The sequence below is a fragment of the Polypterus senegalus genome, chromosome 12 (assembly GCF_016835505.1).
Source record: "Polypterus senegalus isolate Bchr_013 chromosome 12, ASM1683550v1, whole genome shotgun sequence".
NCBI lineage: Eukaryota > Metazoa > Chordata > Cladistia > Polypteriformes > Polypteridae > Polypterus > Polypterus senegalus.
In genome coordinates this window covers 91,094,357-91,119,471 of record NC_053165.1, presented here as the reverse complement: position 1 = coordinate 91,119,471, position 25,115 = coordinate 91,094,357, and the positions used below count along the sequence as shown (strand labels likewise).

Here is a 25,115-nt window from a genome sequence, read left to right as displayed (position 1 = left end):
GCTGACTTATGCTCCCTGTTCCTTGTGGGTGGAGCTCCAAGAGGCGGGGCCACCCTGACATCACCACGCCTGAGCCCTCCCCCCAGCTATGTAGGTCAAAGCCGGAGGAGACCCCAGGCACTGCTCTAACTATATAGTGCCTTTTATACCTGTCTGTCTTTCTTTGGCAACATCCTTTTATTTTTAAGAACTCCTTAAACTTACTAGGGGATATTTTCTCTACACACCTTCAACATAACAATAGAATCCATCCATCCATCCACCATTTTCCAATCTGAACACAGGGCCATGGGGGTCTGCTGGAGCCAATCCCAGCCAACCCAGGGCACAAGGCAGGAACCAATCCCGGGCAGGGTGCCAACCCACCGCAGGACACACACACACCCACGGGCCAATTTAAAATCGCCAATCCACCTAACCTGCATGTCTTTGGACTGTGGGAGGAAACCCACGCAGAAACGGGGGGAACACGCAAACTCCACGCAGGGAGGACCCGGGAAGCGAACCCGGGTCTCCTAACTGCAAGGCAGCAGCACTACCACTGTGCCACCGTGCCGCCCTAACAATAGAATACAATATAATTTATTTTTGTGTAGTAGCCCAAAATCACACAAGGAGTGCCGCAATTGGCTTTAACAGGCCCTGCCTCTTGACAGCCCCCCAGCCTTGACTCTCTAAAAAGACAAAAAAAAAAACTCCCAGGGAAAAAAATGAGAGAAACCTTGGGAAAGGCAGTTCAAAGAGAGACCCCTTTCCAGGCAGGTTGGGCATGCAGTGGGTGTCAAAAAAAAAAAAGGGGGTCAATACAATAGAACAGCACCAGCACCGCTCAAGCCATAATCTGCACACACCATATTATTGACTATACAAAAACTAAAGTATATTTTCATTTTATTGTTCTTTTTAAATACAGGTTTGGTATAATACATTAGCACCATGGAAAAGAACATTCAAAAAATGACATTGCTTTACCTGTTAATTACGAAATGAAAATACTCAACTGAGACGGGAGGCTCGGGCAGTTTCCGTGACGTTTCTTTTCATGGGCTGGGATGAGTGTCGGGATTTAAAATGTTATTTCTGGAATTTCACTCACAGACACAGAGGCAGTGCGGTGACACCCTGCTACACAGCATGACATGACTTACCCCGTCGATTTCAGTCTATCGATGAAATACTCCAAAACAGCAGAGGCCTACTTCGGGACATCGGCACAGAATAATGCAGCACACCGTCAGATGACGAGACCCGTCCATTGAAGTCCACGGAGATTAAAGTGCTTTGAGCGTTGGTCATGTTGGGGTGGAGTGGCTGATATCTCCAGTTTTAAGCTCTAAAGGCTTCTACTCTCCCTGCTTTCTTTCTTTCATCTTGAGCTGTGGAGGCCCGATACTCCAAATGTCAGGTTGGCCGATGGCCTCATCGCTTAACACCCAAGTTCAAAATGGTAAATATCTATAGGGGGGAAGGCACATATTGAACACCATCAAGTACATTTCTTCTGATTTGAATTTGATTTTTGTTTTTGTTATAATCTCGGATGCTCATTATTACAATTTGATAGAAAGGGGGCCAAAAGGGAAGCCGGCTAGACGGCCTTTCCTGCCGAGCCTCCCAGTCCCGTCTGTAACCTGAAAGCCTAACAGGATGAGTGACTGAACGCTTCCTTTATTCCACACACTCTTGTCTCTCAAAGGTTGGAATTTTTTTTTTGTTTATATATTAGCACCAGTGAGGAGCAAAAAAAAATTAAAATAATTAAAATAATTAAAAAGGACAACAACAACATCATCAAGGCAAAACACAATATACAGTACATAATGATTCATGAAGCAACGTGCAACACTCTTCATTTTCCCTTTTTATAAGAACAGAGGAGGCACATTTTAAAGAGGAATCACGGCAGTCAGTGATGCACTGAAAGCAGCAAGGCACACCTCAGTGCTTTGTGCAAGAGAGAAGAAGAAAATGAATTTATAATATATATATATATATATATATATATATATAGATAGATAGATAGATAGATAGATAGATAGATAGATAGATAGATAGATAGATAGATAGATAGATAGATAATACAGATAAGGAAAAAATAGAGGTAAGGGCAAGCCTGCGGGGACCCACTTATAGGTTGGTTAGCCTTGTAGAAGCAAACTGAATACAAAGGAAAAGAAAGAATGCTGTAAACAATGTTACAATTCACATGTCATTTTTAAAATGAAAAATAAATTACATTTGCCATCTTTATTTCCTGAAGAAAAAGAACCATGTGAAACCTAATAACAAAAAAAGCAAGGCACACCATGAAAAGTGGGTAATGAAGACGTGAAACGCAGAATCAAAAAATTCAAAAGTACAACGGTTGCCGTCAAGTGACCGCTTAACTGACTTTTCTTTTTTCTTTTAAAGGGGGTGTGTGAGTACAATGTCCAATCACATTAGTTCTTCAAGTCATAAGACACAAGCCTATCTTTCAATGTTTCATTTTTGCTTTTTTTTTTTTTTTTAGTACAAAAAAAAAAAACACATACCACGAACCCACCACAATTGGAGAAAAAAAAAAAAAAAAATTATATATATATATATATATATAAATATTGCTTGAGGAAACTGTAGCAGAGTCTTTCTCTCTTTTTTGCTTCTTTGTTTATTTCAGTTTTAACAAATTGTTTTCTTTGATCCTTTTTAGCCATTGAAACACACAGGCCCAACCTGAAATCCAAACTTCTGGCTTGACTGTCCAAAATCTGAAATGGCAACATCCTTGATTGGAAAGAAATCCACTTTTAAGGAGCTGATTTGAAGGACAGTATGATCAGTGACTTTCCGGGACTAGAAAAAAAAAAGTAAAACAAAAATAAAAAATTAATGATTAAAATTAAATTTTAATAATATAAGTCACAACATCCAAACATGTCCTAATCTTCCATGCCTTTGCTGTGTTTCCCAAATGTGTGCTGTGCTAGGATTGCTTTTTGTAAATGGTATACAGTAGACCGCCGCAAAGCCACGGTTCAGAGTTCGCGGCCTCAGTCGTTTGCCGATTTTTCCTTAGAACCTAACTAATAATTGTTACCGGAAACCATAAATATTCTCCACGTTTTTTTTTTATGGCTTTTATCGTAACAATACTGTACTGTAGAGAGAACACCAAGCAACTGTAGAGGAAAAGGTGGCTTGTGATGGTGAAAGTAGCCAATCCGAGAGCGTTATTCATTTCTCCTTGCTGCTGATTGGCTGCTGCTCTGGCAGATGCAGCCCAGCATTCCCGTATCATAACAGTTTACCACGTGTAGCTATCTCGAGTGTTTCGCTGAGCGTTCTCGTGTTTTTCGTTTTGTTCTTGTTAAAGCCCTAAGATGCTGCCCAAACGCCCTGCAACTTCTAAGGCTTCTGGCAATGAACCTAAGCACCAGAAAAAGTTTAAGACAGTCCAGGAGAAGGCTGAACTACTGGATATGCTCTCAGAACTAAAACGTTATGCCCTAGTAGCCACCCAAGGAGCTGTAAATCCTCTGCTTTGTTGTGCAGTCATTATCTTCATTACAGACCTTCATCGTACTGCACAGCTAATTTCATCATCATCATCATCATCCAATCAATATCATTCATTATTGATGAGTACTCATACATTTTACTGTATTTTTATTAAATTTAATTATTACATATTTACCCTACTTATACCAAAGAAAATGCGCCTGCATGAATTACAGTAACATTGGTATTTTATATTCTAGCACTGGGGGAGACACAGCAGAGCACAGTACTGTACAGTAGACGGGTTTACCTTTATATTCTTTATTTTAGGGTAATGTATTAAGCAGAGTTTGAAATGAAATTAAACTGTTTTGGGGGCATATTTAGGGTTTAAACTATAAAAATAGGCATTTATAGGAAATTTTTTGACCACATTTAAAATTTGCGTTTTTTCACAATTCGCGGGTGCTCTAGGAATGTAACCCCCACGAATTCCGGAGGTCGTATGTACATTTAGACAAGTATATGCTGTTGGCAGATATGTGTGCTTGGGGAGTGTTTTAGGGGTCTGAACTGGGTGAATTCAATTTTACAAGGCTATTAACTTTTTGATATGAGGCTAGGAATCCCAAGCACTGAAGAGTTCCAAAGAACTTCCTAAAATCACCACTAGAGGGGGATATCGCCATCAATTTCTCCATCGGACATAGTCAGGAATTTTGGTGTGACTCTGGAATCCTCCCATGTAATATATTTCTCCAATGACCAAATCATGTTTCTTCTCCCTTAATATTCAGAGGATTCGACCCTTCCTTACTAATTACGTCATTGAATTCTTTGTTCAGGCACTGGCCCCCTCGGCTGCACTATCACAATTCTCGATGTGATGGGACTTTTCTTCAACTGCAATCCAACCTCGTCTGCTAAATAAATTAATAACCACTGAGGTCGGTCAGCTTAAGTAAAGAAAAGGCAACTCTTGAGCACAGTACCCACCTGGCACCCATCGTAGACGGCATTGATGAAGGTTGGCGTCTTGCTGTGAGATACCTCTTCATTGTTGCCACCCTTGAACAGCAGGGAGTTGCTGTAGGTGTTTGAGGTAGAGTCGTACCAGGCTACTGACTTCTGACAATTGTAGGTGAACGTCTGGTGTGCTGTGGCACTGAGCAGCTTCAAAAAGGTCATCTGAACCACACTTACTTGATTCCCATCGGAGTCTATGTAGGTGAACTAAGGACAAAGACAATTAAAGGAAATAAAGTCTGTGTGAATCATTCTGGACAAACCAGGGTTTGAGTATTAATGTAGAGAGGAATATGCAGGATCCCCTGAGGTGTTTGTATCTACACACTAAAAGAAAAACACACTTAACCTGGTGGAAACATTGGTGTTGTCATTCTTCACTCTAATGACAAGATACTAAGAGACAAATATGAACTTCATTTGAGAAACAGTTGGACAAATAAAAATGAATGCAACAACTATTTGGAGATGCTGGAAACACGATGGAAGAAACACATCTTAATGATGGATATCTCAGGTTTTTGGACCAAGAAATGAAATCTAACCTCAAGATAAAAAGCAACAAAGAAAATAAAGACGCTCAAGGGGTGGTAGAGTTACTGCGTATGAAGTGGTTTGGTATGCTTTCCACATTAAAATATAGCATTTATTTTAAAAGTAACAAGAAGAGTTAAGAAAGCAGATGAAGGGTGTGTGAGAAACAAGGGGACAGAATGTTCTAGGTGATGATGAAAGAAAGTATAACTGTAAGACTTGATAGTTGTCACATACACTGGAAATTTAATAAAAGGATACGAGTCGAACTTAAGAGATATTGAGAAGGACAAAGAATGTAGTGGAATGAGACTTTTAGTTAGGTGTATAAGAGGCGTGCAAGCCAACGGACCAATCAGAGTAAACGTCAGAGGTTGTGTAAGCATTAATTCAACACTCTTTATAAATATGGGACTGTAACATTGCTCTGTGACCATCCTGTGACACCTCTGCTCAGGGAACATTCCCTTAAGAGACTGCTGTGACAGGGTGCCACCTCTTCATGAAGAGAAATTAAAGAAGCATGAACAAGCTTCCTCCTGCCTGGTCCTTCAGGGTAATTACACATTTAATTGTACGCATAATAAACATTACAGAAGTTAATTTACTTGATTGTATACTTTGTGCAGTACAATCAGTTGTATTATATTGTAAAATCTTCCACTGAGTGATTTGCTGTGGTGTTCTTTACATTCAAGTACTGGACAGGATGGCAATTTTGTGATATGTTAGGCTAACAAGCGCATCACCTTTCCATCCAACACTCCATCCATGAAAGGTAAAAAGGACAAAAGAGCATGAGAAGGCCGACCGCTCTGTTTGTCTGTGATGAACTCCTGAGTTCCCACTTCGTGACCGTTTAATATCTATTTTGTAATATCAGCTCATTTAAAGGGAATCTGGGCTGTTCACAAATATTATGCATGATTTTCTTTACAACACATTTTCCTCTAAAAACCATACCTCAGCACAAACGAAGATGCCGCTGCCGATAACTTAGTAACTGTAGTAATACATTTACAAACATGGCTTTTACCTCTTTGCCACGTTTAAATTCACTGAACCAGCTCCCTGGCTTTTCCTTACTCCATGATGCAAGTTTCACCTAAAATGAAAAACGAAAAAGGTAGGTAGGTAGGTAAATAGATAGATAGATAGATAGATAGATAGATAGATAGATAGATAGATAGATAGATAGATAGATAGATAGATAGATAGATAGATAGATAGATAGATAGATAGATAGATAGATAGATAGATAGATAGATAGATTTTGGGCCCTGGTTGCCATCTCTGTGTGCTTGCCCTGTGTTCCTAAGGATGTTCTCCCATAATTCAAATACATATTCTAGGTTGTGGTATGGCTGTATGGTCCTGGTCACTGTCATAATGAGGGTGAAGGTCTCCTGAATTCGATAAGGGTCTCTCTCTAAAGTTGATGTTTTGCCCGATGTGACCTTAGTAGACTCAAACTTATCAAATCAGAAGATCTTTTTTTAGGAAGTGGCAGGGTGGAGAAGAGCTGGTTCTACAAATAGGATTTGTACTTCTAAATAAGCAGAATCAGAGAGCAGCCTGTCTTTTGTGTTACAGGAGGCATGTTAAGGCCAGAAGACTGTCAGGTTTTGAGATGTGTAGAGGCCCATTCTTTGTACCCGTAGTTTTGTCACTTGTACCACTTTGAATTGAAATACTCACCGATTCAAATTTCTTATCTGGATAGAGACAGGTCTCCCCTTCTGCTGTGAAGTTACAGAACACTTTGAAGGAGTCCCTGTGGCAGCCTTGGTTGGGATCAATCCAGTATTCACCTGAAGTAGGAAGAAAGGGTCAGGCTCAGACTAGCATGACAAGTGGGCTCTCTTCTGTTATGATTCCCCTAGAGCCATTTTTGAGTGTTTTCCTTGAATTTGCTTTATCTTATTATTAAGGAAAGTCATCTTCTGGCTGTACCTATACTAACAAAGTATCTAACCCTATTCGATTGTGTTTGATTCTATTTGATTCATGCGGGTGCAGTTAGGAAAACTGAGTTAGATGGATTAAATGTCATGTGCAGGAAATTAAGTCATTTGTGAAATACCGTTTTGGAAGTTGGGGTTGCACATTTGCAGCTCTTTGCATGTGCGGGCCGGGCTCTCCTGGGTTCCTAAAGGCTTCCTCATTTGTTCCACCTCTGACTTCATAGAATTGAGGGACGCAAAGACTTCCTCCATGCCATTGACATTGCCTCCATCATCGTTCATGATCTGGTCTCCTTGTATGTTCTCTGTGTGCCGTCGCCTCTTTCTCTCTCCTTGAATTGGCAGGGGTTCAATCATGTCTGCTGCAGGGCCCTGAGTAAGTTATAAGAATAAAAAAATAAAAGTTTAGGAGAACACAATTAAGGATGGCTGAGAGATTTAGCATCATGTCAAGGCTGAAAGGAAATATTGTGCTACCGTGCCACCCAATCATTATGTTATGTAATAAAATGTATTAAACATATTCTGTATAAAATATGAGAAAAAAATGTTGTAAAGTAATGTGGGCCGTAAGCTTGAAAACAATCGATATTCTAAAGTTGAAATGAGACAGAAATTGCATATTTAGGTCTTTATTGTCCACACCTCATTAAGCATCTTATTATGAAAACTCTGAGCAATTCTGTGTTCAAAGCTTAGGCATCCTTTAGTCCTTTAAAACAAAATAATTATTTTCTGTTGTCACCCGCATGTGCATAAGGGACAGCTTAAGGACTCTGATGATTGTAATTCCCTGTCACACCAGGGGTTGGCGCTGTGTGCCAATGCCTTTTCTCTTCCTCCTCTGTGTAGACTGGAAGATTGACAGCTCTACCACTACTGAAGTCACTTCCTGATATCCATCACCTGAACCCGCCTCTTCCTGCCAGAAGGACATAAGACCTAAGACTTGAGTCAATGCAGTAGACAACTCACGTCTGAGAAAAACGTCTCCCCAATTGTGGCAGTTTTTCTTTATTTACAATTATATGGGGTCACCAGGGTAGTGCCCCCATCTCTTTACCGTAGTCTGTCTGATTTCTTACACTATTTACATTTTCTTTTTTATTTAACATAACTTTCTCTAACCAGATGTGTGGGGTGCAAGCAGCAATCGGGACAAGGCAGGAAGAAGTCCAAGAGGGCAAACCAGTCCTTGAAATTCGACACGTAGAACAACCACTTGTGCGAGCTGAACTCAGGATACTGGATCTGTGAAATGGAAGTGCTGTCCTTTTGGAATTTATTCAAATAAAATCACCTCTCAGCTAGGAGGGTCTTTTCTGCCCATTGCTATCAGGCAATTCAATGCTTCCACCCGCTGTACTCATTAAGTTCATTTTCATTGATTGTTTGATTGGCTGTGCGTGTGTATGTGTGCTTGGAGTGTGTGTGTGTGTGTTTGCCCTGTAAAGGACTGGCAGCCTGTCCAGGGTTTTTTCCTGCCTGGCACTCTGTGGTAACTGGGATAGGCTCCAGCAGACCCCCACAACCCTATTCAGGACTAAGCAGGTTTGAAAATGATTAATCAACTGACTGTTGCAGTTTGCGTGTTCTCCCCGTGTCTGCGTTGGTTTCCTCCCAGTGCTCCGGTTTCCTCCCACAGTCCACAGACATGCAAGTTAGGTGGGTCAGTGATGCTAAACTGACCCTGGTGTGTGCTTGGAGTGTGTGTGTGTGCGTGTGTTCACCCTTTAATGGACTGGCGGCCTGTTTAGTGTTTGTTCCTTGCTTTGCACCCTATGCTAGCTGGGTTAGGCTCTAGCAGACCCCCCGAGACCCTGTTCAGGTCTAAGTGGGTTAGAAAATGGCTGACCAGCTGACTATTGAAGTTTGCATGTTCTCCCCGTGTCTGAGTGGGTCTCTTCTAGGTGCTCCAGTTTCCTCCAACAGTCCACAGACATGCAGGTTAGGTGGGTTGGCGATGCTAAATTGGCCCTGGTGTGTGTGTGTGTTCACCCTGTGATGGACTGGTGGCCTGTTTAGTGTTTGATCCTTGCCTTGCATCCTATGCCAGCTGGGTTAGGCTCCAGCAGACCATCCCCACCGAGACCCTGTTCAGCTCTAAGTGGGTTACAAAATGGCTGACCGACTGACTATTGAAGTTTGCATGTTCTCCCCGTGTCTAAGTGGGTCTTTTCCAGGTGATCCGGTTTCCTCCCACAGTCCACAGATAAGCAGGTTAGGTGGGTTGGTGATGCTAAATTGGCCGTGGTGTGTGTGTGTGCGTGTGTGTGTGTGTATGTGTTCACCATGTGAGGGACTGGCGGCCTGTCTAAGGTTTGCTCATTGCCTTGCACCCTATACCAGCTGGGTTAGGCTCCAGTAGACCCCCGAGACCCTGTTCAGGGTTAAGCTGTTTAGAAAATGGCTGACTGGTCGACTATTTCCCTGTTCATTCTGTGAATTCCCTTTTAGAATTAGTAGATCATATTTTTGGGTGGAGTATTCCTTTGAACAGAACAATTTAAAATTCTCAAACATCCATTAAGGAATGTTAAAAATGACCGATTATTAGGTGAGCTTTTCTTAGATAACAATTATTTAATGGGCTAATTCTCAACTCATTTCGTATTTGTAGGCAGGTCATTTTTGGGTGAAGTATTCCTTTAACTCTTTCAGAGCAGATGTCGACTTTTGTCGCAATTCATGGGTAGAGGACGTTAATCAGCTAATAAACGGCCACAAAACTCGCCGTTACATTTCAGTTCGACTCTCTTCACTAGAAGGAAAGTTAACTTTGTCGATTGAACTGAGATTTCATCTTGTGCGCTTGAGTAGCGATGAACAAACGAGATCTAAAATGGCATCTGGCGAAAGACCAAAGACCAATCGCTGAATCGGACTCTGACTTGCTGGACTCCAGTTTTAATGCAAGTGATTTGGAGATCGAGATCGAAAACAAAAGTGAGGTACTGGCATCAACGGATTGGTCCCCAGTGGATCGTGGTGCTGAACACGTTCTTGTAGCAGATGCTCCTATGGCAACGATCACCTTGGAGGACTGTCACTTACGATGACAAGACGAACAAACTAGATTGCATTGCATTTGCGACTGTCACAGCCACCCATCTGCGATGCAGCCGGCCCACTGCGCAATTGTGCTGGCCGTCGAAATGGAGAACATGCGCCGTCAGCAGCCACAGCACGCAGCAACAGATGTTTTATGTTGATTTATGTGTTGCTACGTGTGCTTTTCAGGAAAATTTACCAACACATCTAAAAACGGCGCACTAGGATCTGATTTATCTTTTACGTCTTTAAGGAAACGGAATTTAGCCTCTGTTACTGCACTGTTGCAAAAGCTAGTTTTACTTAAAAAGACTTACTCATTTTTTTATAACTAAAAATTCAATAACAATTCCCTTTTATTACACGGTTGTCTCCTCTTTGTTTTTTTCTTTTTCCTTAAAAATCTTATCCCTGAGGTGCGACATTGCGACACACGCTAAAGTAACGACTTTCTACTGCTAGTTGTGCTAAACTACAAAGAGCCACATGATTTTTATCACTCTTCACAATTTAAAAAAAATATATATATAAAAGTACTATTTAAAATAGATACATATAAAAATACATATAAATAAAACATAAATATAAAATTATTATTTAAAAAAAATTACCTTGGCTTTGTGGTGGTCTAATACATAATGACACCTCAGAAACTTTATTTTAAAGCTCCAATATTAGATAAGGAGGACTGGATCACCTCCAAATGCAACTAATTCAGTCTGAGGACATGCACTTGCATATAACAGAATATTAGAGAAGGGATACTTACAGGAGGTCCGGGGAGGCCAGGGGGTCCTGGGTCACCTCGTTGGCCGATGGCTCCCTGTCAAATGAAGGATGGCAGTCAGCGTGAGTTTGTACAAAAATCTCTGTGGCACAGTGAAACAACAGGAAGTGGACATTGAGAAGATGAGGAAGGGCAGCAGCGAATGTTTGCTTTAGGACCTCGTCTGTGTAACTGAAATGGCCTCTTTGATTGGCTGTGTACCTCCCTCTCGTTAGAACGTCAGAACAATCTGGACGAGAACGGGCCATTCAGCCCAATCAAAGCTTGCCAGTCCTATGTACTTAATTCTTACTTAAAAAACATCAAGTTGAGTTTTGAAAATCTCTAAAGTCCTACTGTTGATCACACTCATGAAGTAAACTGACAAAGAAGTCTGATTTGGAGCTGACACTGAAGGACTGTGGTGATGGAGGTAGGCTTCTGAAATGACATCCCCATGAATACATAGGCAATCCATTATTTGGCGTTTTTTATTTTGAATCGATTTAGATCTTTTTTCAATATCTATCTATCTATCTATCTATCTATACTAACATTAATATCTATCTATCTTATCCTGCCTACTATACTAACATTAATATCTATCTATGTATCTATACTAACATTAATATCTATCTATCTATCTCATCCTGCCTACTATACTAACTTTAATATCTATCCATCTAACATTAATATCTATCTATCTATCTATCTATCTATCCATCTATCTATCTCATCCTGCCTACTATACTAACTTTATTATCTATCTATACTAACATTAATATCTATCTATCTTTCTCATCCTGCCTACTATACTAACATTATCTATCTATCTATCTTATCCTGCCTACTATACTAACATTATCTATCTATCTATCTTATCCTGCCTACTATACTAACATTAATATCTATCCATACTAACATTAATATCTATCTATCTTTCTCATCCTGCCTACTATACTAACATTAATATCTATCCATCTAACATTAATATCTATCTATCTATCTATCTATCTATCTATCTTATCCTGCCTACTATACTAACATTATCTATCTATCTATCTTATCCTGCCTACTATACTAACATTAATATCTATCCATACTAACATTAATATCTATCTATCTATCTTATCCTGCCTACTATACTAACATTAATATCTATCTATCTATCTATCATGTATGAAGCACCTCTTATTTTGCAGTTATTACATCGAAATGTTCTGAGAATCTTTTTGTGTGACTTGTGTTCTTCAGGGCTGCTGCATAAAGATATGTGACCTAAGTCATTTTATTATTTATTTTGATGCACTTAAATAAGGGCTTGTCACCACTGAGGGTCATCTCAAACCCCAAACCTCAAATACAACTGCACCAAACACTTTCTTTCTTTCTTTCTTTCTTTCTTCCTTTCTTTCCTTTATATGTAAATATGGAAGATGCCCAGCATTTGCCCGTCTGAGCCTTGACCTGTCCTTCACATTTTCAATAACCCGTCGAGGCCCTCAGTCTCACAGAGGCCGTGTGTCACAGGTTGGGTTACTGATGGCTCATTAAAGTGACCTTGTGAATCACAGAGAATCCTGTCACTGACTGCCTGTTACTGTTCAAGAAGACATTTTCAGAATTATAGCATCCTGCTTTTGATGGGACACAATCACTCTACTTTATTAAAAAGCAAGACAAAAATAAATGACTTACAGTGGAACCTTTGGAGCCCTTCTGTCCAGCAGGACCCTGTTAGAAAGAGAACCATGATTAGACACCACAGAAATACACATTACCATATTTTATATTTATATAAATATCTATCTATCTGTTGTATAGTGCCTTATCTATCTATCTATCTATCTATGTATATATTAAAAAAGAGATGGTGATACACTTATTTAAATTTTTACTGTGTGCAGTGTGTGAATCAATAAGTACCGGTGGTTCAGCAGTTACCAGTTAAGTGCAGCCAGTAGAGCGTGGCTGACTAATGAGCATCGTCTTAACGTAGCGGCCTTGTTTTGCCTGCTGAATTTAGCAGTTAAATATGACAAATGGCTAAGCCCGTGAAGCATTATTCTTGGCCTCTTTTAGCCTGTGTAATTTAGAGCATGTTTAAAATCCTGTTATAGCCGCATCAGTGTGCAGCGGTCTCTCGCCCAATCGTTACCCCTGCTGCGCACGTCCTCTCTTCTGGACCAACCCGTGACACTTTCAATGCTGCTAACTTGCCCTTCATCGCAGTCTGTTAGAATGGCAACGTAGAAAAGCAAATGATCTATTCAACAGTGTCGAGTTTTAGATCACAATAGAAAAAGGGTGGCAAAAATGATAGCCGAAAAAAAGAAAATGAACAAAAAAGAGCTGCATATAATAAAAATCAAGAACAAAGAGAATCGACCAATCAATGAAAAAGAGAAAAATATCCCAAACAATATACAGACAGAAATGCAAAAAAGTAATGTTTATAGAATGTGAGCTAGAGGATAAAGTAATTCATAAAATTGATTTTGACGAGGCCTTAATGTAATTTAATCTTTTATTTACTTTTTATTACATTTTATTATGTTTACTGTTTTACATCTACTTTTTTTTTACTACATTTTATCATTCATTGTTATTTAAAATAGACAGTGAAATACTGAGGTAGCTGATTTTCTGCCTGTAATAACTGAGGACCAAACCATCTTTGTTCCGCACCCTGCATACTCTTCTTTATACCATCTCTTTAAATACAGTACAATTGCTTTCTCTAACAGAGGAGCGCCACGACACCCCTCGAGCGGCTCAGCCATGAGATAGCGGGTGCCCAGTGCCCACCCCCAGTGGGTTGGCGAGCAAAGTGAGCAGGGGTGGAGCCCCCTAATAATAATAATAATAATAATAATAATAATAATAATGCTTTACATTTATATAGAGTTTTTCTCAGACACTTCAGCCCCCACCAATGTGCAGCACCCACCTGACTGATGCGACGGCAGACATTTTTGCAGCACATTAGTCACAGATCTCTAGCCTCAGAGCCACCACTTTGGTCAAGCGTTGATACTAATTACAATGAATACAAGAAATGGCAGACACGTAAAGGGATGCAGTTAACCACTTTATTCTGCCCAAAATCACATTGGTACATTTGGTTTTCTGCATTTAGAGGTTTAGAAAAAGTGACTGCACTCTGGTTGCTCTGGTTGGTCGGTTTGGACCTGCTGCATTAAACTGTTCAATGAAGCACACTGTATATACAAACGACACTTGAAAAGTACGTGGTGACTACAACGGGTAGAAGCTGACACAATACTTCTTCACGTTCTCCATGGCTTGACGGTTACTTCAAAATACGTTAGGCTGGTTGAAGTCAAATGAACATGTACGCTCTGCTATTTCATTATTTACCAACGCGCCATAATTAGATCTCTTTGGGCAGAGGGAGTGAAATCTTCTGAAGTTCACCGGGTAGGGTTGTTGCCGTACATCTTGACACAAAGTGCTTTAATGCCGTGATTGTCAGACAAGGAGCCATATAGTGTATAAAAAAGCATAACATATATAAGACAACCAAAGAAGGAAGCCATACTTACGGCTAGACCTTGAGGCCCAGGAGGTCCAGTCGGGCCCCCATCTCCACCTTCACCCTGTTGGTGCAAAACAAAGAAAACCGCTTCAGAAAATCTTGAATTCTCGTCATTTACAGTATATCCATAATGGCACGACCCTTCATTGTTTTACCATTTTGTAACGAGACTTTAAGATGGGATTTTCTTTCTCCTCATTTTCTTCTTTTCCCACTTCTTTGTGGGGTCGATGTGTTTGATCAACCCTTCTCCACGCATTTCAGCCCTGCACCTTCTCCTATGCCAGTCAAGCCCATTTTCCTTCCGATCTTCTTCAATTTTATCCACCTACCTCGACTTTCTCTGCCCCTTTACTTGCATTCCCTTCCCTCTTTTCCCCACATATTCATTGTCTATCTTCATCACACGTCCACACCATTTCAACCTTTCTTAGATATCTCTCCCAGATTTGTTGCACCTCTGCTTATTTCATTCACTATTCACATCCAGCTCAACATTTTCATTTCCACCACACCCAACTTCTCCTCCTGCTCTCCTTTAACAGCCCGTGTCTCAGCTCCGTACATCATTGGTGGTCTTAAACACCTCGTCTTCATCCTCCGCCTTAATTCTCCCACCACACAATACTCCTCATACCTTCTTCCAACTGTTCCATCCACCCTGCACTCTATGGGTTATCTCTGCCTCTAATTCTCCATCTTGGACTACCACTGATCCTCAACATTCAAACTTCTCTCTTTTCAGTTGGTCTCTTTGCAGGCAAAGTCTGAATCCTGATCATCATTAACCTTCATATATTCTGTCTTCTTCCTATTTATCTTCAACCCTCAGTTATCCCAAGCTCTTCTGCCTTCTTCCAACTTCCTCTCCATTTCCTCTGTTCTGGTGCTACACAACCCAACATCATGAACAAAAAAACCTGCACTGGGGGACTGGTCTTTATTATGGTGTGAAATTTTGCATATAAGTTGATAAATATTTTGTATATCTTTATTTGTAACTTAGACAAAGCCATGTTATATTAGTGTTACATTAGTGAGAAGAACAGCAATGGTTTGATGGTAAAGACTCCCCACCCAGTGTTTAGGACCGTGTCTTTGTAATTTTATGACAGGGTTGGGGGAAGTGGCTCAGACAAGTTTGGCCAGTGATTCTCCGCAGGAACCCCACTGGAAAGCCTACCTGGCAAACTTCAGCTCAACACATGGTTTTGGGGGTCAGGTGTGAAGGTAGTCCGTGCCCCATTGGTCTGAAGTATGGCTGTTTGGAATTAGCTTGTATCCGAAGCCTTTAAGTACCATGGAGTCCTATTGGCTGTAGGGTGTGGACAGAGAATCTGTAAATTTTCTTGCTTTACCCTTCCTTGTCTCTTTCTCTCTCTCTTACAAACATCTGATGAAAGAGCATCTGACACACCATGAACTGAAAAGGACAACACAATGAAGAGGGCAGCCATATTAAGACAGACATGGGGCCTGTTCTGAAGAAAGCTGACCACAAAACGATGCCTTAACTAGAGACATTTTAGCAATTAACAAGTGTGTGTGCCACCTGGAGCTCCACATCAGCATTTATCAGGTTGTATGGTTGCCAGTATTCACTCGTACTTTGCTTATTGTTGTTATTTTATGAATATTATCAATAATACATTATTTGAAGTGTAACTTAACCTCTGCTTGTCTTTTACTACACCTACTTGCCTGAGGTTATAGATGTAGAAGGGAAGGTGGGGAGACGTTATTTGGTACAATACCTTAGAAGCAGTGGTATGTCTGTGAGATCTGAGGCATTCTGACAAAGACTACATGTTAATAATAGAAAAGGGAAAACTAGAGTAAAATATTACTCTATCAAGACAAAACAGTCTTTTACCCTATGATTCACCACATCCATAACCAGATCCAAGAGGTAAGGACTTCAAGGAGATCCCTGGTGCCAACCTCCTCTAACTGAGATCTTGTCTGTTACCCCAACACGAGTCCTCACTGCCTCATCCATATCCTGGTCAGTCCTCACATACTTCTCATTCTAGGACAAAATGAGTCCTTGTTGACCCCATTCCATCTTGCCATAATGCCACTTAATGTGTGCCATGTGAGTCTGTAAGCACTGCCAGTGTTTCCATTTCATCTGCACGAGGACCAAGTAGACTCTTGCTAAACATCGCTAGCGTTACCAAGAATGTTTCTTTTTTATTTATTACTAGCTGTCCCCGGCAGCTACGGCCGTGTAGTAGCCAAACAGAACAAACTTTAAAAATCAATACATTTTTTACAAATTTGTATTGAAAAGAATTCATATTGTTAGCTTGCATATCCGAGGGGCTCTTGATTTACAATATTTTTGGTTCTGCTATCAGGGGTGAGAATGTAGCTGTGATCTCTTTGCCAAAAATGTAATAAGTTGGCAAGGTATCTTTGGCCAAGTGGAAGGTAGGTTTAACGTTGGCACTGTATATCTGATCGGGAGAGCATCCCTCACGTGGGGAGAAGAGCACGTGGCCGTAACATCTCTGCCAATCAGCAAACACACGTAGCTCTGGTCTCTCTATCAAAAACATCAAGCGTTACTCCTTAAACAATCTCAAGATGATAACCTCTGCTGAACAATGTCAATGTCAACTTTATTTATATAGCACATTTAAAACAACATAGAAATGCTGTGGCCAAAGTGCTTTACAGTAATGGAATTAAAGAAAAACATGCAATTAACATGAATAACATAAATAGAAATAAAATAAATAATAAATAGAAGAAATGTTACATAATCACAATGAGGAAACCATCAGTATTACTGAAGGTCACAGAATGCAAGTAAATAGAAATGAGTCTTTAATTTCGTTTTGAACAGTTCAATTGTATGTGATGAGGTAAAGAGTTCCACAGGCAAGGAGCAGCAGCTGCAAACGCTCTGTCCCCCTTAGTTTTACACTTGGTACGAGGGACAACAAGAGACAAGAGACTGACCAGAAGATCTAAGCACTCTTGATGGCTGGTGTAAAACACACAATTCGGATAAATAGACAGGAGCAAGCCCATGTAAAGATTTAAAAACTAGCAACAAAATTTTAAAATCAATTTGAAAACTGACAGCTACTGACAGCCATTGTAAAGAAGCTAATATCTATCACCAACAGCACCTCCATCACCAAAAAGGCCCAGCAGCGTCTACACTTTCTGAGACGACTGAAGCGAGCCAACCTGCCCCCTCCTACCCTCACCATGTTCTACAGGGGCACTATAGAGAGCGTCCTAACCAGCTGCATCTCCACCTGGTTCGGAAACAGTACTGTTGCTGATATCAGGCGGATTGAAAGGATCATCAAAGCAGCTGGAAACATCATTGGAACGTCTCTTCCGCCACTGCAGGACATCTTCCACAGACGCTGCATCAAAAGGGCCTCCTGCATCGTGCTCGACCCCTCTCATCCTTCACACGGACTTTTCACGCTCCTTCCTTCTGGCAGACGCTTCCGCAGCATCAGGTCTCGGTCTTCCAGGATGCGTGATAGCTTCTTCCCACATGCCATAAGACTCATGAACTCACTCCCAGCCATCACACTTCCTCTTCCTACCTCTTCGTCTTTTTCTAGTTCTAACTTTATTTAAAAACTCTTAAACTTTATTTAAATGCATATTGCACATTCTCTAGTTTAAAATGTGTCACTTATTTATTGTCTATTTCATATGCCTATTTATTCTATATCCTCTGTTATGCTGTTCTATGTTTGTCTATACTGGAAACCTGGAGCCACGTCGTCTCGTCTCTCTATGTACCTGTACAGTGTATAGCAGAGATGACAATAAAGTTGACTTTGACTTTTTGATCTATCTATCTATCTAATATTGGAGAAACAGAATCAGACTTTCTTGCCCCAACCAGGAAGCGAGTGGCAGCATTCTGGAGCAACTGTAACCTGCTTTTCAGGGATTTGCTAATCTCAGAATACACCGAGTTGCAGTAATCAAGGCAAGAAATGATAAAAGCATGAGTAGCTTTCTCAAGATCCCTAGAAGATAAAAAAAAGGAATTGCTAGCTAAGCGGAGGCAAGGTGCGCTCCAACACGTGGCGAGAGGTAGAGCGACTCCAACAGAGGCTGGCACGTGAGTGAGGAGGGTCCCGCCCAGCTCCCTACTCTTGAGGTCCCCCTCCCCCTCCCCTCGACCCACAGCCTCTCGGATTCGTGTGAATAAATCGCTTCCGCAAGCGAACTATGATACTTAGTGTGATGAGAGAAGTTACAAAACCAACCGGAATTTTCAAGCAAATTCTAGAAAAAAAACTGATCTAAATCTGTTAAGTAGTTCTCCCGTGAAAAGCAGACAGTCATTGGATTTTCTATATAGTGAGATGCTTAGTAGTTTACGCGGCCAGTTCCTCATCTCCCAACAGGCTCAAGTGGTCACTCATCACTCTCTTAATCAAGAAAGGACATAACCGTGAGACAGCCCTGCACCTGGGTGATGTCATGAATTGATTACTCCTGATTATAAATGAATTTTCTTCTCCTCCATTCATCAAGCACACAGGCACTTGACCCAAAATGAAGCCATGCCATTATTATGTTGGAAGCTTTTGGCTTCACCTTTATAAAAATACATTTTTTTAACTCCATGATTGCCCAATGTGAAATGTGAAAAGTCAAACTTACAGTTTAAGTTATGAGATAATACCAAAAGTGGCACCAAAAGCACCTGCCCCGACTTAGCAAGCTCAGTGAGGTAAATGTCACTTACGATGTCTCCTTTAGGCCCTTGTGGTCCCTGAGGTCCTGGAAGACCCCGGTCTCCCTTCTCTCCTTGTTCTCCTGGGGGTCCAATCAAACCGATCAAGCCAGCGTGACCCTAAAAACAACAGAAAGATGTTCATAATTTGAATGTGAAGCAACCCTGAATGTGCTGAGAGTTGGCATAGGGAGTTGTCCAGGAGGCATCCTGATCAGATGCCCGAGCCACCTCATCTGACTCCTCTCGATGCGGAGGAGCAGTGGCTCTACTCCCTCCCGGATGAATATCACGATATTCATTCACGATTTCAATATTACGAGCCTGAAACTGCTTTCACAGACAACACGTTCGACCTCAAGCGACGTAAGTTTTCAAGTCCCCTTGTTTATTGTTGTTGGCTGTGGACAGGCTAATTGAAGTTCAAATTTCTGAAATGTAGAAGATTTCAAATCTCAACATAAACTTCTGGGCTGCTTCCAAACATGACATAAATATTAAATCATTATAATCTTTAGACAATGGTGCAATCTACGGAGTACATATTTTAGTCCCCGTAGCATAAAGTGTCACCGAGCCAACTTTCATGCAGTAAGGTAAGTTGCTTGTATTTTTTTAAAAATCGACATGTCATTCAGCTGCTTCTCTTTCAAACAGCAGGAGAAGTGAGCTGCTGTGCCACAGGTTCCCACAAGACGCTGTGCACCCACAGAGACAAGCGTAAGCAGAAGTCGACTGTTAACATGTAACTTGTGCTAGAAGACAATCCTACCACCGAGGAGACTAGGAGGAGTTTTACCCACCGAGGGATAATGCACAGTGCGGTCGCGTAAATTACATCTTTAACATGACGAGTGCTGTCACGTGACCTTCAACACAGGGTTATGTAAATTAAAACAAAGAAAAACATTAATGAAATTTAATTTTATAACCATAATTCACAGTTAGGAGACCCGGGTTCACCTCCCGGGTCCTCTCTGCATTGGAGTTTAAATGTTCTCCCCGTGTCTATGTGAGTTTCCTCCGGGTGCTCTGGTTTCCTCCCACAGTCTAAAGACATGCAGGTTAGGTGCATTGGTGATTCTAAATTGTCCCTAGTGTGTGCTTGGTGTGTGGGTATCTGTGCCCTGTGATAATTTATAAACATAAATTAAACGTCAGAATCGGAAACCTTTATGTGCCAAACTCCAAAAATATTCATAGAAACACCACTTATTATTACAGTCCTCACGGCCTGCCAAGTTAAATCTCCATCCATCCATCCTCTTCTACTTATCCAAGATCGGGTTGCGGGGGTAGCAGCTTAAGCAGAGAAGCCCAGACTCCCCTCTCCCCGGCCACTTCTTCCAGCTCTTCCAGGAGAATCCCAAGGCGTTCCCAGGCCAGCCGGGAGACATAGTCCCTCCAGCGTGTCCTGGGTCTTCCACGGGGCCTCCTCCCAGTTGGACGTGCCCGGAACACCTCACCAGGGAGGCGTCCAGGAGGCATCATGATCAGATGCCCAAACTACCTCATCTGACTCCTCTCGATGCGGAGGAGCAGCGGCTCTACTCTGAGCTCCTTCTGGATGACTGAGCCTCTCACCCTATCTTTAAGGGAAAGCCCAGACTCCCTGTGGAGGAAACTCATTTCAGCCGCTTGTATTCGCGATCTCGTTCTTTCGGTCACTACCCATAGCTCATGACCATAGGTGAGGGTAGGAGCGTAGATCGACTGGTAAATTGAGAGCTTTGACTTACGGCTCAGCTCCTTTTTCACTACGACAGACCGATGCAGAGCCCGCATCACTGCGGATGCCGCACCGATCCGCCTGTCAATCTCACGATCCATTCTTCCCTCACTCGTGAACAAGACCCCGAGATACTTAAACTCCTCCACTTGGGGAGATATAAGTTAAATCTTAAGTTAAGTTAAATCTTTTGTTAGAATTTATATGAACAATTGGTTAAACACAGAGCTGGTTGTTTCATTAGGCAACATAGGGTGCCATCATCTGAGTGGCGGCAATCATGAAACGAGTGGGCGCTGTTTATGAACATAAAAGTGGGCACGCTCCCCATACCAAAGGGTTCATGCACATTAAAGTCGACGGTATATGCTGTGAGGGACCAACTGGTGTCCCTGCCAGGATGGATCCTGCTCCCTTACCTGGCCAGGAGGGCACAGGAAGTGAACAACAGCTGAGGAGCAGTGATATTCCTCTGCTGTGCCAAAACATGAGTACAAGAAGATGCTATGGCAGCAGCTACACCGGGATTGGCATCCCAGCAACCTCAGAAGGACGCTCTGTTTGGGCTATGGGACCTGGAATTGTCAGGACAGTGGGAGACTGCCTGCTATGGGTGAAACATTCCCCCATATACTACGTGGCAGCATTCCATCTGGTGAGCTCCACTATGGAAAACCACAGGGCAGCATGGGAGTTGTGGTTCCAGGGACCTTCCCTGCTGGGTTCTGTGGTGGCTGCCAGGGGGATACTGACAACACAAGGATTGCTGGGGTCCTACCTGACCTGAAAGTGCTTCATGGTGGAGGGGGTCAACAGATTGAGCTCTAGAAAGTATTCATGGGTGTAGAGTTAAAATCGAGCTGAGCCTCCACTCAGCTCAAGAGGAGATGGAGTCAGAGGTGGAGGAAGAAATGGAACTGTGGAAAAAGTAAAGAAAGAGTTGTACTGTATTGCTGAGTTGTGCTGAAGGCATTGCTTAAATTAAAAATACTTTAAATAAACTGGGACTGTTGTGGTGCAATTGTGTCTGGGTGTTTGAGGTCCTGATACACCTTCTAGAGGCCACAATGAACAATAGGGCATCATTTGCACTATTGAAAGTGTTGCACATTCTGGATACTGAGGGGGACCTCCCCCCACAGGTCGTAGAAGTCAAGTAACGCCAACTTCATGCTATGAACAACTTAGGTGACTATGGAAATCCAGGAAGCCCACCTAGGGCTCCAAACGAGCTTCAACCAGAACTGGATAAATGGAATTTGCATTAATTCAAAATTGAAAAAATCATTTGAACTTTAATCGAGTCTGTGTTGGGACTTAAGATTTTCTTTCTTTCTCTTTTTCTGTAAAATTTGATTGAAATAATAACATTCCTAAAGTCTTTGATAAGTGGGCCATGAAGATAACCCCCAGTGTCCTTCTCGTCTGATACCCTCACTACTTCTTGATGCAGTACAATTTATTAAACATGAACAATTGTGTGATTTGGAGGGAGTAATGATTCCGCCATTTCGGTTCCACTTATTACTTCGGGATTCGACACGGGCTTCAGAAGGCTGTCAAGAGCGGCGAGTCAGTTCAGAGGGTCATCAAAGCCCACCTTCTCAACTCGCTCCAGAGCAAGGCGTAGCGGAGTCTTCATTTTTCCTTAAAAGCAAACGTGCGAGGAGGCCACAAGCTGCTCACTTTGCATACTTGACAGAACGGATGAGCTAGCAGCCGCTCCTTCACTCTGCCAGCTGAATCTCTCAGGAAGCTCAGCGGAGAAGACAGATAAGGCCCAGGTAACAAATGTGTGCTGACAGCTCCTTTCCTCCAGATTAATATTTATTGTTTAAGCAGCTGCTGCGAAGTTTGCCCAGAACTGTCAGAAAAAAAGAAGTGAGCTCTTGCGTAATTAACTCCTTTTTGATTCTGTCAATTAGCGGGCTTGTTCAGAGTCACGCACTCGTAGGATAATGGGATCGCTGGAGTCTATGTCAGGTCTCCTCATTTTCAGTCTGTGAAGAGAGGCTTGATGGCTCCCATGGAGCGACAGAAAAGAGTGAAATTAAAGTCAGCGCTCTCTTTGCTTATCGCATTGGTTTGCCACGAAGTTTTAACCTCCGATGGTTTCATGCCTCCTCCAGGATATGTTCAAACTTATTTCTCTGTCTTTGGTTGGCACCTGGAGGTTCACTTCCCTTCACGTAAGAACAAGATCCCTCAGTGGCTTTGTGTTAAGGGTCACGTTCCAGCTAAAGCAATGCTGTTGGACACAAGCCATGCATTAAGTTGAGAGCTCGTAGGAACAAATTACACTGAGGCCTGCCGGGAAATTATGCAGGCGCACACACAGCACTGTCATCTAGGATTCCACGTGCAATTCGTTTTAGGATGTCTGTCTGTTATTACTACTGAAACCAGCAGTACATTACCTTGTGTGGATAAATCTGAGTAAATAAATGAAGAGTCTAATGGAACACAGGGGTCCCTAGAAACAACCTGAAAGGATCAATGTAATTACGTGGAAATAAAGAACAACCTGATAATCTTTGAGTTCAGAGTATATGAGACGAGTCATAATCAAGGAACACCAGTCCAAACATCTGAACATCGTCAATCCTTGTACAAATGAGTATAACATAAGGACCCCAATACAACTAAAACTGATTTGTAGGGACACTGGAGCAAATACAAATTCAATGATATGAGACTGATCATAACAAATAAAAAAATCGTGAGTGGTCTCTTCTCGACTTTCTCATATACTCAGATATGGGGATGGATATTTGAGGAGTGAACTGCAAGACAATGAATATATTTTTATATTATGTACATTAAAGAACCATCGACAACAAATCAAATCAAATTAATAATATACTAGAGACTGGGAGCCCGAACGAATCGGGCTACAAATTCTACGTTTGTGAAATCCATACTTTCTCTGCAAAGAATCATTTGTTTTGTTAAGTCCTTGAAATGATTTTGTTATCATGGCACTGATCTGTGCTTAAAGTAGACCTTTTCAGCGATGTAATGAAGAGCTTTCTGTTTAAACAGGGCTGTGAGACGTGAACTCAGTTCTTCGGCGCACCTCATTTGATTTTTTCCGGCAAACAAATTTTCAAAACAAACCGTATTTTACGACTCTAATCAGAGTCAGAGTAATAATTATGTTGGCGTGGTCATTTTAGATCTGAGATCGGCTAAAATTTAAACAATGACCACTGTTAATACCCAGCCGTCATTACTCAGTTTACCAATAGATTTCAGAAGGACAGATGCGAAAACCGAACGGCCTAATGATAGATTTCGACGTACCAAGCAATTGGCGATACGTTCTAAATTACTTATGGTAATTTAGAGCTGTCGAAAGGTTTAAGTCAGTCGAAGTTGTTAGTCCTGGAAAGTACGCCCCACCACACCAACGTTTCAAACCAACACCGACTTACAATACTCGGCCGTCCAGCAGCGTCACTGAAGTATTCAAACATTCTTAGCCAATCATGCAGTACTGCGTCCGCGTTTGCCACGTTATGTTCTAACTACAGAGGCAGAGTCCCATTGCATGGTTCTAACTTGTATTGAGTCGAGGTATTGACGCGAACACCATACATACGGGGTATTGATGTGAACACCATACATACGGATAGTATCAAATTATATTAATAATATACTCAGCAAAAAAAGAAACGTCCTCTGACTTTCAACTGTTTTTTCTTTCAGTAAACTTAATGTGTAAATATTTGTATGAACACTAAAAGAGTCAACACCATAAGACATAAACTAAAAATGTTTCACAATGTGTCCCTGAATGAAGGGAGACTCAAAATCAAAAGTACCAGTCAGTATCTGGTGTGGCCACCAGCTGCTTGAAGTACTGCAGTGCATCTCCTCCTCATGGACTGGACCAGATTTGTCAGTTCTTGCTGTGAGATGTTACCCCACTCTTCCACCAAGGCACCTGCAAGTTCCTGGACATTTCTGGGGGGAATGGCCCTAGCCCTCACCCTGCGATCCAACAGGTCCCAGACGTGCTCAATGGGATTGAGATCCGGGCTCTTCCACTGCGAGGATGATCAGCTGTCCTTCCTGTCTCCCTGTAGCGCTGTCTTAGGCGTCTCACAGTGCAGACATGGCAATTTACTGCCCTAGCCACATCAGCAGTCCTCATGCCTCCCTGCAGCATGCCTAATGCACGTTCACGCAGATGAGCAGGGACCCTGGGCATCTTTCACAGTCGGTAGACAAGTCTCTTTAGTGTCCTGCGTTTTTAGAACTGTGACCTTAAATGCCTA

At 41.8% G+C, this 25,115-nt stretch overlaps 1 protein-coding gene across 5 annotated transcripts in view; it reads right to left on the bottom strand.

Annotated features, from left to right (window-relative positions):
• Nucleotides 1–1,572: 1,572 nt before the first annotated feature.
• The window catches only part of col5a3a (collagen, type V, alpha 3a), a 292,461-nt gene continuing 268,918 nt past the window's right edge, over nt 1,573–25,115 (bottom strand). For all 5 annotated transcript variants that reach the window (XM_039772887.1, XM_039772888.1, XM_039772889.1 and 2 more), the window contains 9 exons: nt 19,119–19,226; nt 14,388–14,441; nt 12,520–12,555; nt 10,825–10,878; nt 7,124–7,376; nt 6,739–6,851; nt 6,077–6,145; nt 4,477–4,713; nt 1,573–2,835 (listed from right to left, as the gene is read on the bottom strand). In XM_039772887.1, the coding sequence (XP_039628821.1) occupies nt 2,689–2,835; nt 4,477–4,713; nt 6,077–6,145; nt 6,739–6,851; nt 7,124–7,376; nt 10,825–10,878; nt 12,520–12,555; nt 14,388–14,441; nt 19,119–19,226 (1,071 nt within the window). In that variant the 3' untranslated portion in view covers nt 1,573–2,688. The remainder of the gene's footprint in view (nt 2,836–4,476; nt 4,714–6,076; nt 6,146–6,738; nt 6,852–7,123; nt 7,377–10,824; nt 10,879–12,519; nt 12,556–14,387; nt 14,442–19,118; nt 19,227–25,115) is intronic.